The sequence below is a fragment of the Sitodiplosis mosellana genome, unplaced genomic scaffold (assembly GCF_009176505.1).
Source record: "Sitodiplosis mosellana isolate CC-2019 unplaced genomic scaffold, AAFC_SMos_1.0 Smas_scaffold_5, whole genome shotgun sequence".
Lineage (NCBI taxonomy): Eukaryota > Metazoa > Arthropoda > Insecta > Diptera > Cecidomyiidae > Sitodiplosis > Sitodiplosis mosellana.
The window spans coordinates 5,494,753-5,511,407 of record NW_022595248.1 but is presented as its reverse complement, the minus strand read 5'-3'; the positions used below and the strand labels follow the sequence as shown (position 1 = coordinate 5,511,407).

General features: G+C 38.2%; 1 protein-coding gene across 1 annotated transcript in view; it reads left to right on the top strand.

Annotated features, from left to right (window-relative positions):
* The window catches only part of LOC129566859 (zinc finger protein 391), a 28,630-nt gene extending 12,256 nt beyond the window's left edge, over nt 1–16,374 (top strand). The window contains exons 5-6 of the mRNA XM_055443153.1: nt 60–241; nt 14,999–16,374. Of these exons, the coding sequence (XP_055299128.1) occupies nt 60–241; nt 14,999–15,192 (376 nt within the window). The 3' untranslated portion in view covers nt 15,193–16,374. The remainder of the gene's footprint in view (nt 1–59; nt 242–14,998) is intronic.
* Nucleotides 16,375–16,655: the final 281 nt, after the last annotated feature.

Here is a 16,655-nt window from a genome sequence, read left to right as displayed (position 1 = left end):
TCTAACTTAAAAACGAAACCAAAACAAAAGACTTATTTCTTGCTCTCGATTGTAACCAGGGCCGTTCATAATGTGGAAAAAGTGTTCGAGTGCAAACAATGCGGAAAAGCCTTTAAACGGTCAAGTACATTATCCACTCATTTATTAATCCACAGCGACACGCGGCCATATCCATGTAGCTACTGCGGGAAACGTTTCCACCAAAAAAGTGACATGAAAAAACACACCTACATTCATACTGGTAAGCATGAGTTTTTCTATATTTCAACTTTATTTTCGTACGCGCCGGAGAGTGCCAATCAATCGGTCGGTCGAAAGAAATGACAAGGGAAATAATTTAATTAGCTAAAAATCTTTTCGCTGTCTGTTCATTCACGATTCGATAAAATTTAATTGAATTTCATGTGCTGTTTTAAAAACGATGAAATCTTTACGAGATTTTCACATTGTTTTGGAAATTATCACTTCCCTAAAAACCACACCACTTATTATTGATTTTATGACGGAATACGCGCGCACGAACCCACCAGTCCAGAAGATGATAATGGAATTATTCCAGAAATATGATCCAAGGGCACGGTTCATTTCACACGCTGTGTGTATGTTTTTGACAAACCTTCGAACAAATAGCGAGAACCAACATCAATTCTCTTCCGCTATTGTCGACAGTATTACGTTACCATCGTTAACACAACGCATCAGCGCTCAATTCATTCAATAATCTAGTCATAAATCGGTTTTTACTGATTTTCACCCGCGCAGATGATGCATTGACACACAGCTAACCATGTCAAATAGAGGCAGAAAAAAAAAACGCCCGGATACAGACACTCCGACGAGATAGCATCCTAATTCAATTATTTTGAGTTATGCTGAAATCACTCCATTATCACGATTTGTTTCCAATAATAAAAACGGTTAATGGCGATCGAAGCGAAATCGATCGGGAATAAACGATAACTAAATTAACAAGTTCGTCGAGCGATTTAGGAAACGTGTTTTCGGCAAAAATCACAAGCAAAAGTTCGGATTACCAATGCAAAAATGGTCGTTTCGCAGACGAGCATTCGATAGACTCCGTAGAACTACTTTATACCATTTTTCGCAATTGTCCTGCACCGCCTGTGTTTGGCCACTCTCATTCAAAATTGTTTAATTTGGCCATAATGCTAATGTGAATCGTCTCCGTTTGAGCATCATTTAACATGAAATTTTGGCAAAATACACAGTACAGCTGTGGAACCGTTTGCTTTAGCGTACGCAACTGCAGTGGAAAATGAATCGAAGCAAATGAAAACAAACACAAAAAAGAAGAAGAAGAAGAAGAAGAGCAGAAAGATGTGGCAAAAGGCAATTACGTAAAGTACTCTCTGTGGATTGTTTCTATGTTTGCTCTGTTTCGTTGAATTTATCAATGCGAACGAATGAATGAACGAATATGTGTGTGCGTTGATATAGTTTGCAAATGGAGAGATGAGCCTTGCCGCACAGCAGGTGATGATTGCACTTTATTTCAATGTGAGAACATACTAAACTCTCCGGTTAATTTAATCAACTGTGTCACTCACTCGTTTCCTTCCCTTCTCTCCCTCACTCTCACTCTCACTCGATATATCTATCTCTCGAGCTGTATCTCTTTGGCATAATGGCATCAAAAATCTTAGACTTCGACACGAAATTCGAAATTGATTCAAAATGTGTATGAGTTGAGCTTCTGTGATATTTTGTCTGGGAGCATTTCGGTGTGCATGGAATTTCGATGCTACTCTCCTGATTACTCTGGTGTTGCTCCTTAAATTTCCAATTCTGATAGGGATATTAGTCAATCAATTCACTTTTCAATGTTGCTAACATCCAGCCACTGGGGAGAATATCAAACGATTTTGTAATTATTTCCTAATCACAATAGTTCAAATGTCATCACTAGCTCGAAGCACAACCCTTTGAATTGCAATTCGACTGGGAAAATCGAACATAATCTCTTTTGAACATAATAATCAAAGTGGAAAGTTTGTTCTGGCAAAAATTCTGTTTTTCTAAGGAAAATTCGATGCAATTTGTTGTTTTCTTTTCGACTCGTTGAATTTCGAAGTTTTCAATGCATTTTAAAATGTTTTTCATTTCGGTTTAGATCCATTCTAAACTGCATTCATTCAAAGAGTAAAAAATTGAATCCACCGATCCTTTTGAACGAGCAAAAGAACTATGTTTGTTGAATCGAGCATAAGCCGAATGAAACGGGAAAAATTTGGTTTAAACACATTGCTAATCCATTGTAAATCGAATGGCACTTGTTTTGATCTGGCATTTGAGCTTGTTTATTTGTTATCATTGTGCGATGCGAGTCTAAGTTCTTGCGCAACGCCTAAAATCATCGCTATAAATCCGTTGTTGACACATGTTTTTTTCCATATGACAGTACTAGAGGCTAGAGATGTCTCAATTTGGGTACTTTTGCCTGAATGTCCTCGAGTTAAATGGCAGAATCAATATCTACTTGATATTTAAATCAAGTGGCGCGTGTACAACAAAAACAAAACCATCTCACCCTTTTTTGCCTAGATGACAATGGCAATAAACAGCAAAATGCTCGTGCATTTAAATGAACCCTCGAAATGGTGCCTCAATTTGCACCTTGCTCTCGAATTCATGTTGTTCCCATTGCTTTAATGCATTCCAATCTCTAGATACTTGATCTCTGGACTGGCGGTGAATAATTCTCAGCATTTTTATGTCAATTATTCACCGACTCTCTCACTCTGTCTCTCCGAAAACGGATAAATGGGAATTCATCATAAAAATTATTATTATGGGAATATTTTTGCCATGCAATGACTTTGAAGCATGGGTACTAAATTAAGAGATTTTTTTCTTCCTTCGTTGGCCTCGGTGTGTGTGTGTGTGTGTGTGTGTGTGTGTGTGTGTGTGTGTGTATGTGCATTTGGCAAAACTAATGTTCACAATTTATGGCGACGAGAGTCCTTTGAACTACCATTCAAATGAAAACGTGGGCACAGCAATGCTGCATAGCAACGACACATATTATTGATTACCACCATTTGGTCTGTATGTGATTATGATTACGGCAGAATAAAGTCTGCAACGCGACGCCGTTTTTTTCCACTCGCTCGCTCGGAGTGAATCAACAGTTAAATATTGGTCGTTGCCAGAGTTTGCTAGACAAAACATTGAAAATGTATACTATAGAGTGGGAATCGTGCACAGAGTTCATTGTGTAAATTAACAATACTAGGCGTTTTTATCTCTTGGGACATCTTTCGGTGTTCGGTACGCGCGCGGCACTCTCTTCTCTCTATTTTGCTGCTTGTCTTTTTTTTCATGTGCCACCACCAGCGATGCCATTCGATGTTCGGTGCGACGTACGCGCACAATGTTTTCAATCAAATAAAAAAAACCAGAGAGAGAGAGAGAGAGAGAGAGAGAGAGAGAGAGAGAGAGAGAGAGAGAGAGAGAGAGAGAGAGAGAGAGAAAGAGAGAGACGAAGGCAACTGGGTAGGGTCGACACATTAGCTTTTTTAATGTTACCGTTTTGCACCAGCAAATAAATGCGCGTGTGAGAAAATGAAATTATTATATTTCACGAGCATCTACATCGACATCAACCATTGCACTGCTCGAATTCACATCGTTTCTGTGTACAGTGCACATTCGATTTAAATTCGTAAAACACTTTGTGCTTTATTTTCTTTCCAGGCGTATTGAATTTCATTGAAAAAAAAAAAAAACAAGGCAATAGTGCAGTTTATACGTCAAATCAACAATCACATATGCACAACAGCCAATAAAGACAATAATCATTGACAATGCGCCGCTCTTTTTTTACTGATGGTATAAGGGTGATTTGATTCAATGAACTGGTTTCGAGACAGGGTCTGAAGAGATCGTATTTTTTTATTTGATGAGAATGACTAAAAAATGGGAAAATTTTGCATTTTGATTCGTGGGCATTTACGGATTTGAAATGGATAGAAAAATCAATTGCACTTATTGTATTAAAAAACACACTTCGCCCTAGTTAAAACCAATATTTAATGAGGAATTCTCATTCATTTCCCCATAATTTGATAGAGTTTTTTCTTTTTTTGATTAATCAATTTTCTCTCCGTGAAAATCGAAGAAAACGGAATAAGAAAAATTTGAAAACATCGAATCCGATGCCAGATTTGGGGAAATCAAAATGCAAATCTCATTTCGAAAGATAGGCTACTCCATTAGAATGAAACATGTTAATTATGAAATGTCAGTGTGGTGCTGAAATTTGCAGTAGCAAAACGAGCCACTTGCTCGGCCGAAGAGAGAGCTGCCTATACTCCAGAGAAAATATCGATTACCATCGCTTATATTCGTAATTAAATTATCGAGAGTTGCACGTGATGGTGGCAGACGGGCGGGTGGGCGATGAGCGTAGATGGTGCTCAACTGCACCATCCAAGTTGGAATGGTTCGAAGGAGTGTTTATTTTGATTTAGCAGACTTTCCGTATTAAATCACTTAAAGCTAGGGGCTTCACGCAAAATTTTCAACCATTGAATTTGTGTAGTGATAAATAAATAGTAATAAGTTTTAACGATTGTTATGAATTTGAAACGATACAAATAAATTTTGGTGAATTCTAGTGAATTTGTCGATAAATTAGATTTCACAGTCTTGCCAACTTAGCTGTCAAACTAAGTGTCGAACCTAGTGTTTAGCAATGAAAAGGGTCGGTAATACAAATTCTTGTAATTTTTTCTACTCACATAAATTCACCAAAATTCACCAAAATTCACCAAAATTCACCAAAATTCACCAAACTCCTCAATATTCATTCAATTCAAATGTGAGAGTTTTCGTGAATTCATGTGAGTTTCAGCGTGCAAGAATGGATTTTACCGGATTATACGTCAATAGAATAAATACTTGTTGTTTTTGAATCATTTTTTGAGTGCGTGAAGCCCCTAGACTTAAAGTGATTTGATGCGAGCCTGTTTTCCATTTGGGCTGTGCTTGCTTCCATCACCGTGTGCTCTTCAACAACAGTAGCAAAAAAAAGAGAAAAAAAACAACAGTTCGAGTGTGTCGTTCACTCTCTTGTGTTCGCCAGCACGTGTCTATTAGTCGTAGAGATTGAATTTCGTTTAGACACTGCCGTGCCTATTTCATCCAGTGTACTGTATCGACTGTTGTGGCTTTCCTACTTGGATGACAATCACACACCGCCATAATATTCTAATTTCGTTAATTTATACGTTGAAATTAGAAAAATTACGATTATTGCCGTTCTTGTGTCAGATTCCATTAAAAACATAAGCGAAGTTAATTTGATTTCATACCGAATGCCATTATTCTCTGCTTGCTTCTTCGATGCCAGCTCTCAAAATGAGTCAGATGGTATTTTGATTTGGCTTCGCAAGAAATTACTATAAAATATTACACGCGAACTTTTAGCGCTCTTCTTTGCCTTTTTCCTCATTTTATGGGGTGTATTTTTTGTTTGGTTGCTTCTGGGTTTTTATTTATGGAACGCATATTTCGGCATGGTTAGTTGGTGATATGTCCCGTATGTCAAATCGCTGCAACCATTTTGCTATGACAATTTAAGGATGACAATTTACTGCCGAAAATTATGGGCACGTTGCGGTTGGCGTCTTCAGTTCGTATATATAGTTGTAGTGCAGTTATTATTATGGACAGAATGGATAATCTCGATGCGAACGATCGAATAAAAATGCTCCATAAAGATATTTATGTGACCGCATACACAATAAATTCATAAATTAACAACGGCATTTTTAGATTCTCCGTCCATTTTCGGTGACGCGTTGTCATTTCGATCATTATGATGGTCGAACATGCGATGATCCTATGCAAAAAAGAAAACGAAATCAACCTCCCCCTAACTCGCATTCAATTCAACCAATCCTTTCGACGCTTTTATAGTTTGGTCGAAATGAATTTTTGATTTTCAGCCACGTGTTCGTTGTTCACGTATTGTTTTCGTCCGCATCGTCGAATACAATCATGCAATCAAAATTGCACAGTCTTATCGAATATTTTTACGAGCATCCTGCACACGCCCATTGCCTCTATCTCGCCATCTTCCATCTGCAGCTCAAATCATCCGAGACAAGTGAACTATAGATGCTATAAAATCGAAATGACTATGCAAAACAAGTTTCGAGAGACAGGGAGCGTGAAAAATGGAAATAGAAAAACTTTTTCGACTAGCGTCTCGTTTTTTTACAGCTATCCAAATGGCGAACTGATTTTCAGTGGTGTTTGGCTGGATTTTTATGCCGAAAATTATATTCTCGCACCCGCACCAACACCCACACTCGACTAGAATCAACTGTGAACACCATGAAAAATACTAAATAATTTATTTACGCTAACAACAACATTCCGAAGAGGTGTTTGTTTCCAGTGGTGCTCTGGGTGATACACACAACTCAGCGCAGTGCTTCATTGTTGTGTCGCGCCTGGCCCAGAATCCAAAAACAAATGATAGAGAAAGAGAGAGAGAGCGAGTGAAAAAAAGCATAGAGTGAGATGCAACCGAATCTCGGGTTTTATTGGACCAGACGCCGCGGAACGTGCATTGAATTATTAAATAAGTTTACCTCATTTGAGTTTCGGTCGTGCGTTTTTCTAGCATTTCACCATTCTGCACTTATCAAAAAATAACGAAAAAATATAACAAGAAGTAGAGAAAACTTTTTCGCTTTGCTATTATATGCGCTCTCGCACACACATACACACACACACATTCGTTTTTGCCTAGACGTTGATGCTTTCATTTTATGTGAATCTCTTATTCCGCATCGTTGTTCCAAGATTTATTTACCAAGATTTTTTATATGCGAGTGTGTAGTGAACGAATTCGATAGAGCGAGCGAGAGAGTGAGACAGAGAAAAAGAGAGCAGTTTTGTCGGTAGCATTTGCGAATTCGTTCATGAAATGAAACTTCATCTTGGGAATACATCGTCAGATTCACTTCGTTTCCGTCGTTACAGTGCTCATTTTCACTTTTCTCACTCCGACAACTGAAAACAGAATCGAGATAATTCAAGCAAAATCGCGCTCTCACTGCCAGCTAAGATTGTGTACGTGACAATACACTGCGACGTTTTGACTTTTTCTTCTTCTTACTCTTTGTTTTACCATGGCTTCTGTATCGGCTTCGCTCTCTTACCTCGTCTTGTCTATGTATCGATATCATATCGCATATCCCGACCAAAATATTTCGTGCCGTTTTTTTCTGCTCGTTTTCTTTTTCTATTTTTCATTTTGTTTTCCATAAATATTCAATTTTTCTGTTTTTTCTCTCGCTCTCGCGCACATCAATGCAATGCCATTGATTTTCTTTTTCGGCAAACAGCACCATCAGCAGCAGCAACTTCGTTTGCACGGATTAATAGTTAACGTTAGATAGAATTGTGCAGTTTGGCAGATTTAGAACACCAATTCCAAATGAATGTAGCTGTACTTTGCGAAACGTTGCACCTGAGACCTTGGACTTGTTTCAGTTCGCATTGAGATTGCATTAGGCGAATGAATGCGCATTAAAATTGAGGGTGGTTTCAATTTCGCAAATTGAAATCCAGAACACCGAAACAATCGTCGGCTTGAATCAAAAGCAATTAAGGCAGCGTAAAACAAGCCGACCAAACATCAAGCAAAACATAATTAAATGCAATGCAAAATACATTTGCGTCATAAAATCGTTGAAAATCTCGATTCGAGCGCCGCCTTAAACGCAATGCCAAACCACAAACACAGTGCAAGAGACAGTGGAAATGTGCGCGCACTTCAGTTAATTATAAAATCAAATACAAACCTCGAACAAGCACTTAATGGTAATCCCGACTTTTTCCGGCCCCGAAATTACGCGCCTTCGTTCGTTCTCCCTCTGTCTCATCCTCTGTCAATCTCTCCTGCTCTCGTCCCACGCGCAGATGAAACGAATCGAGAGCGAACGGAATGGCATCCGTTCAACGACAACAAGTGCAAAAAACAACAAATGCCGAAACAATAACCGAATGGAAAATTGAAAATATTAATGGAAAAGCATACTAAAAGCATGTGGCACCAACTTTTCAGTGTATAAAATAACACAGTCGTTGACGCAGAGCACACAGAAGGCGAACGAGAACGAGATGTTGGCATAGAATCTTGTCAATATCTTTCTCTCTGGTAGCGCTTAAAATGATTCCATGTTTTTTAAGTGCAAAGTGTTTATATAAATAAGTAGTCAAGTGTTTTTCTTGCGCTTCGGCAAAATAATAATCCAAAAGTTGGTGGTGCCATCGACGGAAAGTGTGTTGGTTCGTTGCTGCCTGAGCAGATCGTCTTGAAAATTATTTTATTTTGATATTCAATGTTTTCGGTTCACTTTGCTTCAAGTGCCTACTTATGGAAAAACCTGCACATCATTTGTGGCTATGCATTTCAGCTTTCTTTTTCCCTCTCTGCTCTGTTCTCCGCTCTATTTGAAACCAACACACAATTCCTATCATGAATCACAAATATTTGCGATTTAAAATCCATTTTCACAATTGCAATTCAACATTTAAAAATCACATAAGAGTTTTTCCCTCCAACTGGCTCACAACGAAAATCGTTCTAGGAATTGTTTAAGCTATGTATGTAACTGCGCTCGTGTTCTTTTTCTCATCTCGGTATTCTTGAGTTGCGACCTAACTCTCGTTTCTATTTTTATTCATTTAAAATTTTAATGTGCATTTTTGCCATGCTTTCTACTTCCTCATCCGAAAACAGCGATTATTTATGTCTGCCATTTTTTCGGCTCCGCTGCTGCTGCCGACGAAGTTGTTGTTGATCATGGGTGCTTTGGTTTTAGCCTCATTTCGCCAACGATTTGTATTGATTTTTTTGTTCGTGCTCCAGTTGCGAAATGGATAGAGATGGTGCAGCAGCAGCAGTGGCAGCAGCGCACACGACCAAAGACCCAAAACGATAAACAAATATAAAAATAAAAGCACTGCCATTGAGTCGGCAAAACGTTAAGAATGTTTTATTTATATTCTGTGAACCGAAAACCGAGCGAGCGTGAGCGAGAGAGAGAGAGAGAGAGAGAGATGGAGTCGAGGAAGCAAGATGAGCCGCTGCCATTGTGGAGCAGAAAAGGAATAGCATACACAACACACACTAGTGAAAAGAGATGAGCACCCCGAAATATACGGAACACACAAAACCCTGCCACCATTTGCAGTGACTGCACAAGCAGACCAATAAAACAAATTTATTTCACCATAAATAACAAATCTCTAAAAATCTTTTCCATCTGCGCCATCATATAAAATACATAGAGTCTCTCATTTCATGAGCCACTAAAAACAGCACACAGCCAAACACACACACACACACACTCACATTCACTGCTTCCGCAATGGTGGAAGCGAGCAAGCGATAGTGAGGTCGCCAACTTCCGTTCCGCTTCTATGTAATTCACCGTAGCAATAAATACATAAAGCGAAAGCTTGAGCTGAACGAGTCGTTGTGTGGCTCGCGCAAGCGATGAGTTCATAGATTATGTCTGTTTTGCTTCCATTCCAATTACATATGCGTCCCATTCTATGTGCAACCAAAGTAATTTCCACGCTGTATGTGTGTTTAAACGATTGGTACAGGAGAGAGAGAGAGAGAGAGAGAGAGAGAGAGAGAGAGAGAGAGAACGAGTGTGTATGGCATTGACTCCACACAACATTCGAATCGATCGAGAGAGGTATTTTGCAAGCTTGGCAAACTCCAAATGAGAAATCGCTTCCATTGCATTCCGGATTATTGCTTCTCTCTGTGTTCGTTCTTTTTTTCTGCTTGCTGCTTGAAAAGGTTCAACAAACCTTTTCCATATCACAGATTCGCACTCTCTTGCCTCGAAACCAGTCCCTTTGAAGTGGATTCGAAACAAAAACATCGGTTGAGCGCAATGGAAAAACATGGCGAGTGCACAGGGCCACAGAAAGAGAGAGAAAGAAAAAATCTCAAACACCAAAAACCCGACAGAATAATAAAAATCAAAAGCGTAACGAAAATTGAGTAAATAAATAAAAATGAAAACGGCGAAAAAGCGTTTTGGTGGTATGCGTTTCACAGATTAAATGGATACATTTGACTAACTAAACGCAGACATGTTAAAGTTTCGAGCAAAGCAAACCCATTTTTGGACGCCATCACCTTTTTTTCTCTCTCTTTCCCGTTCCTCTGCACTCGCGTTATGAAAATGCTTCGACTGGAGAAAAAAAGTGCCGAGCAACCAAAAAAAGAGAATCAGTTGCGAAATCTGAAGAGAATTTAGATAAATTGATGTTCGTTTCAAATGCTCAAATTCAATTACGTGAATGCGCAATCAGAGAGAACAAACGTAAATACTTTTTTCTCTCGCGTTCCGTTTGTGGCAATTACTTCAAAAGGAATTTTGGCCAAAAATTATTTTGATTTTTGCATCCGTTTGGTTTTTTCTGCTGCATTGCGCCGCGCCACGCTCAAACCTAAACGAATGAAATCAATTCAGTTTGCAGAGTTTTTTTTTTCATTTTGCATTTTTCGTTTTAATATTTCGGGCTAAATTTGAACGAAGCGTGCGAATGAATGGCGGAATTATGAGCGTGAATAAAGTTTATGGCTTCGTTTTTCTGGCCGTTATAAAATTTCGTATTGCCCGGAAACTCTCTCTGTGTCTCTATTTGTGTGGCTTTGGCAGCCGGGCGCACAATAAATGTTGAAGATTTGCGCTTTGAATGAGATTACGGCATCATTTGTGTATTTTTTTTCTGCTTCTCTGTGCACGCCATTCACCACCGAATTCCAAATGGATTGAATGAAATTTCCATTACATTTTCACTTCGTCTTTGCATGCTTTGGCGACGGGCGCTCCCTCGTTCACGCTGTTTATGTAAAAATATTTTTCATCGTATCCATTTATGATGGCACAGAGTGGCGTTCGCTGATTGCTTGAGCACCCAAACCCAAAGCCCATAACAAATAGAGCAGCACAAAAGCGAGAGAACGAATGTGAGATCAAGATAGAAAGAGCAAGAGACCCAAAACCTCGATATAAAATATATACCAGGATATCTATATAAAGCACACATCTTCATTTTTATGGCAGATTTCATCTATTTTATACGATGCAATCATTACAGGATTGCGGGAAAATGTAAATAATATAAATTCCTTCCGTTTACCGCTGACGATTGATGCCGCCGCCAACGCTGCTACTGTGTGTTGTTTCTTTCTCTCTCTTTCGGTATGAAACGAACGGGCCCGGAATTCCAAGCGCAGCACAAAATGGATTCCGTAGCAAAGATTTTTCCCGTTGAAACGATGTTTTGAAACGTTGCACGTTTCATTTGCCATCCGAAAGTGGTAGCAATTTGTCTCGAAAAATTGTGTGTGCCATCGTAAAGCGACATATATTCCGGTCGAAAATTATCATCAACCCCATCCAACACATTTGCACAAAATGCGGTGAACTATGCCGAAACACAACGCCATCGAATCAAATTAAATCGACAATTTTGCGTCGTCGATTTGTGTTCGTCCTTTGCATTTCGCCTGAGTACACATTCAATTATTCGCTCCAAATAAAATCCGAGAAAAGCAATGCGACGATCTATGCCATTGGAGAGATTCGAAACCAGAATCCATTGGATTTTTTTTTTCATCCACATTACGATTGAAATGCGACGAATTTACGCAATTCGCAGACAATTTGCATTGTGATCCAGCATTTTCAAAATCAAATTCTCCATCGATATTCACCTTTTTTCGGGCCATTTTGTGATTTTGTTCCCTTCTCCAACAGCACGAACAACGGCCCATCGAAATGCTTCTGCGTGCAACGCACACACATACACACAGTTAAAAGTGTCGTCATGAATTTGTTTTTTGCTTAGGGGATACAATAGCCAAGCATTGTGTCATGTTTTTTGTCATCGTCGTCGTTGCCATTGCTGTTGCTGGAAAAATTGAATAACAATCTCCAATCAGATTTATTGAATCGATGGCATTGGGTGACAACCAGCACATATCGTTGGAAGTGAAGCGCAACGGGAACGAAAATCACAATGCAAACTCTGGGTGCGAGCAATCATCAAATGTGTTGATAAGCGCAAATAATGTCCCAGCGTAAGAGCAAGAGCCCGAAACTGATTCAGCGCGATTCCGCTGCGTTGCCATGGTGACGATGGATATAGGGGCGGCACACAAAATCACAGCTAACCAATGAAAAATTTATACGCTCCGATTATAATTCAGCTGAATGAGAGCCAACGAGACAGCGACAACGACGATGACGATTCTGCTGTTGCGACGCGATTCCACATCATCATGTCACATTGCGCGTTGTTTCCACGCTACTCGACGACAAACGCGGGTGACGAGAAGGATTCAGTTTTTTTTTCGTCATTAAAACACGTTCATCGTACGAATAATTAGTTTTTCGTCAGACACACGAAAAAAAATCGATTTATCGATCTCGTTTCACGATGAGTGTCGAGGTTTAAAGTTGCGACCAAATCAAATTTTCGCTTCCAGGGATTTTGCATTGAAGCGCACAGCATTCGAATGAGAGATGATAAACGAATAAGGTGTCAGGTTAACAAATGTGTTACATAAATCGTGCAACCAGAACAAATGGCAACATTTCATATGGAAAACCCAATCAAGATTTGGTCGCTTTATTCGTTTTGATTCCGAAGATTTGCGAGTGTGAGCAAGAGTGGAATAAAATAATTGGATCAGTCATTCGCATTTCCCTTTCGGATTGGGTAGTGCGAGCTATGACCACTAAAGATGGTTTTGCATTCAATCAAATGTTTGTATCATCCACCACTATTCACTAGCATCGCTTCTGGTTTTTAATTCAATAACATTCGGATAATATTACAAATGAGACGTACATAGACGAGGCGAAGGGGAAGGAAAAAATTTAAACAGGTTTTGAAATCGTGCGATTTACATGCAGACACAGATTAAGCCATTGAATTGGAGGAATGCGCAATTTATGAGTCTGCATCGAATAAAATTTTATGAAAATATGAAATGTGGTGCTTGATTTCAGCCTTGAATTCATCGGGATGGAGTTGAACAATCGGATTTATTTACATTTGAAATCAAATGAATGCCGAAAATCTGCAGACAAACAAGACTGTTCTGAACATGACACCGACTTTGAGCGCCACATTTTCATATTTCAAAAAATCAAGCCGCATCCCTTCTTTTTATTGTCTTCCAAACCGGGCCACATAAATATTAATGGGCATTCATTTGAAGTGTACGAAAATCATTTGGAAATCAAAAACGGATTTATGTACATTCAACCTCACTCAAATTAAAACACGACTGATGCCATTAAATTCGTTCTGCCGCTCTTATTTGCGGCATGTAATTAATTACAGCGCCGAATATATCCGGTGTTAGATTCATCAAGCGTTTAACGAGGTACGGCAAACTCTTCGGCGTCGTCGACCCCGTCACCATTCCGTTCTTTGCTATTTTCTCGCTGTAAAATTGTGATTTTCGGCTTTTCCGCTCTAACTTTTTCGGCATTCATTTTATTGCTAATTGAAAATCAAACAATTAAACGAGTTGTTCGTATGAATTTTTCATTAAATGCCCCAAAATATTAGAGTAGATCAGATTAAACTGGAAAATGACTAGATAAATCATTTTGAATGAATGTGAAAATTCAACAACAACGACCAAAAAAAATGCGTTTGAAACAGACGTTTTTCACATAGCTGGCGGGCGCAAATAGACACCAACACACACTGGATTACAAATCAAATATTACACTTATGGATTTATGTGTTGAGCATTGCCATAAACAATTAAAGTGCGGTTTTAGAGCGTTGAGATAGGCGAGCTTGTTCCATATTCGGGCGAATGAATGAGCGAGGTCAAATTTCAATTTTGAAATATTAAACTAAATGGCTGCTATAATATGCTGCGCTAAATCGAATCAAGTCATAATTTATGAGCACATGACTGAATGGGTGAATGGTGAACAACGGGAGGAAGGGTCGTGTTGTTCACGCTTCATATAAATACCAAGTGAATGCCAACCATCACCACCAGTAAATGCAACCGTGCTTGCTAGCGACACTCACAATCCGAATCCGAGACACGAAAAGTATTTCCATTTCGATGTTTTTCTCCTGTTTTTTTTTGTTGTTGTTTCGTAGCCAGAAACTGCAAAGGCAAAACCATCCATTGGACCAGCACGATCCGAATTTCGTGCTGATGAACAGTTGTTGAACGAGAAATTAAATCGCAAGCCATGGGTATTATCAAGATTCGTTTCATAATAATCATGTGTATATCATGCGACATGGACGACGACTACGACTGGTACAAACAAAAGCCAAACGACTTTACCAACAAACAAATGAAATACAAATAAAATTTGGGGTGGAAAACGTCATCATTAAGTGACTAAATGCTATTATATTGGCCCGGTGACAAATGGCTCTACTGTTCATTTATAATAATATGATTTAATATTTATGCAGGGACAACAAAAGAGAAAGCGAAAACACAAGCAAATGAGAGAAAAAAAAATATATACGCAAATATATAGAGATCCTCTTAGTCCGAGGAACATTATTAAATTTTCGCCGAATTATTGCCGTTTCATTCCGCTTTAATTTCGTCGCATTGCCAAAATATTTGCCACATTCAATAAAAGCGATTGGACGATTTTCAATGGCCAAATATTTACGGCCCCTTATTTTTGCTATTTAAATTTGCACACACGGCTCGCCTTCGGAATCTTCATTGGAAAATTTTTAACTTGTCATTTTTATTTATTGCTTTCGACCGATTTGGAATCTCTCGCAATTATCAGCTATTGATTTCGGTGACCGAACATGATTTATACTGGCGAAAAAGGCGAAAAACAATACCAAAAATCTTTTATTGTATTATGACGATTTTAATTATATTTTCTTTCTTATTTTTCCCCTCGAATTACAGGAGAGAAACCACACAAATGTTCGGTATGCGGAAAGGCATTCAGTCAAAGTTCCAACCTTATCACTCATTCGAGAAAGCACACCGGCTACAAACCATTCGCCTGTGAACTCTGCCACAAGGCATTCCAGCGGAAAGTCGATCTAAGGCGTCACAAAGAGACTCAACACGCCGAAATTGGACCGCTCATTCATTAAATACCAGTTGAAATGATACGGTGAACAGTGTTCACTGAACACTCTCCAGTGAAAATCGAGTTGAACACGATTCGCAGTTAGTTTATGAAAAGATGATGATCTTTTTTTCTGTTTATCAAATCAATCAATAGAATATTGTGCAATTTTCCGATTTGATTCCTAAGTAAATGTGCAGTTGAATATTTAACGTAAATATTATAATAAAATGATCTATCATGAGCAACATTTAGAATAGTGTTAGACGATAAGCCTATCAACATTGAACTTAAATTTAAACACAGATTCTCCAAAGCATAAGTTGCACCCAGCTACAATTGGGCTACTTACTATTAATTATTATTAGCCAAACCCTAGAAATCGTAAGCGTACTTATATTTTCGATTTTAGCACTTTTCAACGTCTCGCAAAAACATTTAATGTTCAAATGGTGTTCGATTTATTTTTTTTTATTTCTTCCGTTAATTTTCGTTTATATTGCTTTTGCTACTTGATTTAATAATTTTTTTTCTATTGAATCAAATGACATACTTTAGTTAATTTTATTTAAATTTCACCGTTTTTGTTTCTTTTTTTTCTAATTTGTTGATTTCTAACAGAAATGTTTCTGTATCAAATTGTACATATGATTAAGAGTATCCCGTAGGAAAATTGTGGTGCTGAATGGAATATTTAGCTGTTTCTATCCAAAGAAGCTGGTCAGAACACATTTCCACGAAATATGTTCAGAAATGTCTGAAAGAAAAATGTTTGCATGTGAAATGCTTCGCAAAACGGCACCAAGCGACAGGTCAAAATTGTCAAAATCAGTGCGTCTATAATAATTAGATCAAATTTTTAAGCAACAAATGTGTGTAAAATGTTAGCATAATCCTATTTTAGGCTCTAAAAATTTCATTTCTTCAACACTAATTTCTATATACAAAATTAATTTTTAACTGTTACCAAAAACACTTCTTGCAACCAATTCTTTTGTGTAGATATTCGATAAAGTTCATATAAATGTCTGTCTGTACATTTCTCACCCACGTTCAAATCAAATTGTTTTCGGTTATTTGTCTTCTAAATTTAAGTCTTGGCACAACAGATTCGATTCAAGCTGTAAATTGGATACAAATTACTGCATTGTAAATGTTCACACTTTTATTTGATTAGCTAAAGAAGAAATAAACATTTTGAAAGAAATTAACTCGATTGACATTATTTAAATTGGTTAAACAGAGATGCGGCGCCGTTTGACGGATTCTTGACGGGTATTTTGTTACATTAATTATTTCCTTGTCTGGGTTTCTTCGTTGATGAATAAAAGAGGGACGAGCCAAATGCTTTTTTTTTTGTTTTGTACATCATGCACTATCAATCAAGATGTCAATATACCGTAAAAATATGTCATCACCTATCAATTAATCATATCCTTAAACACGCCAAACATCAATTACCAACCACATAACACTCATACTGTGTTG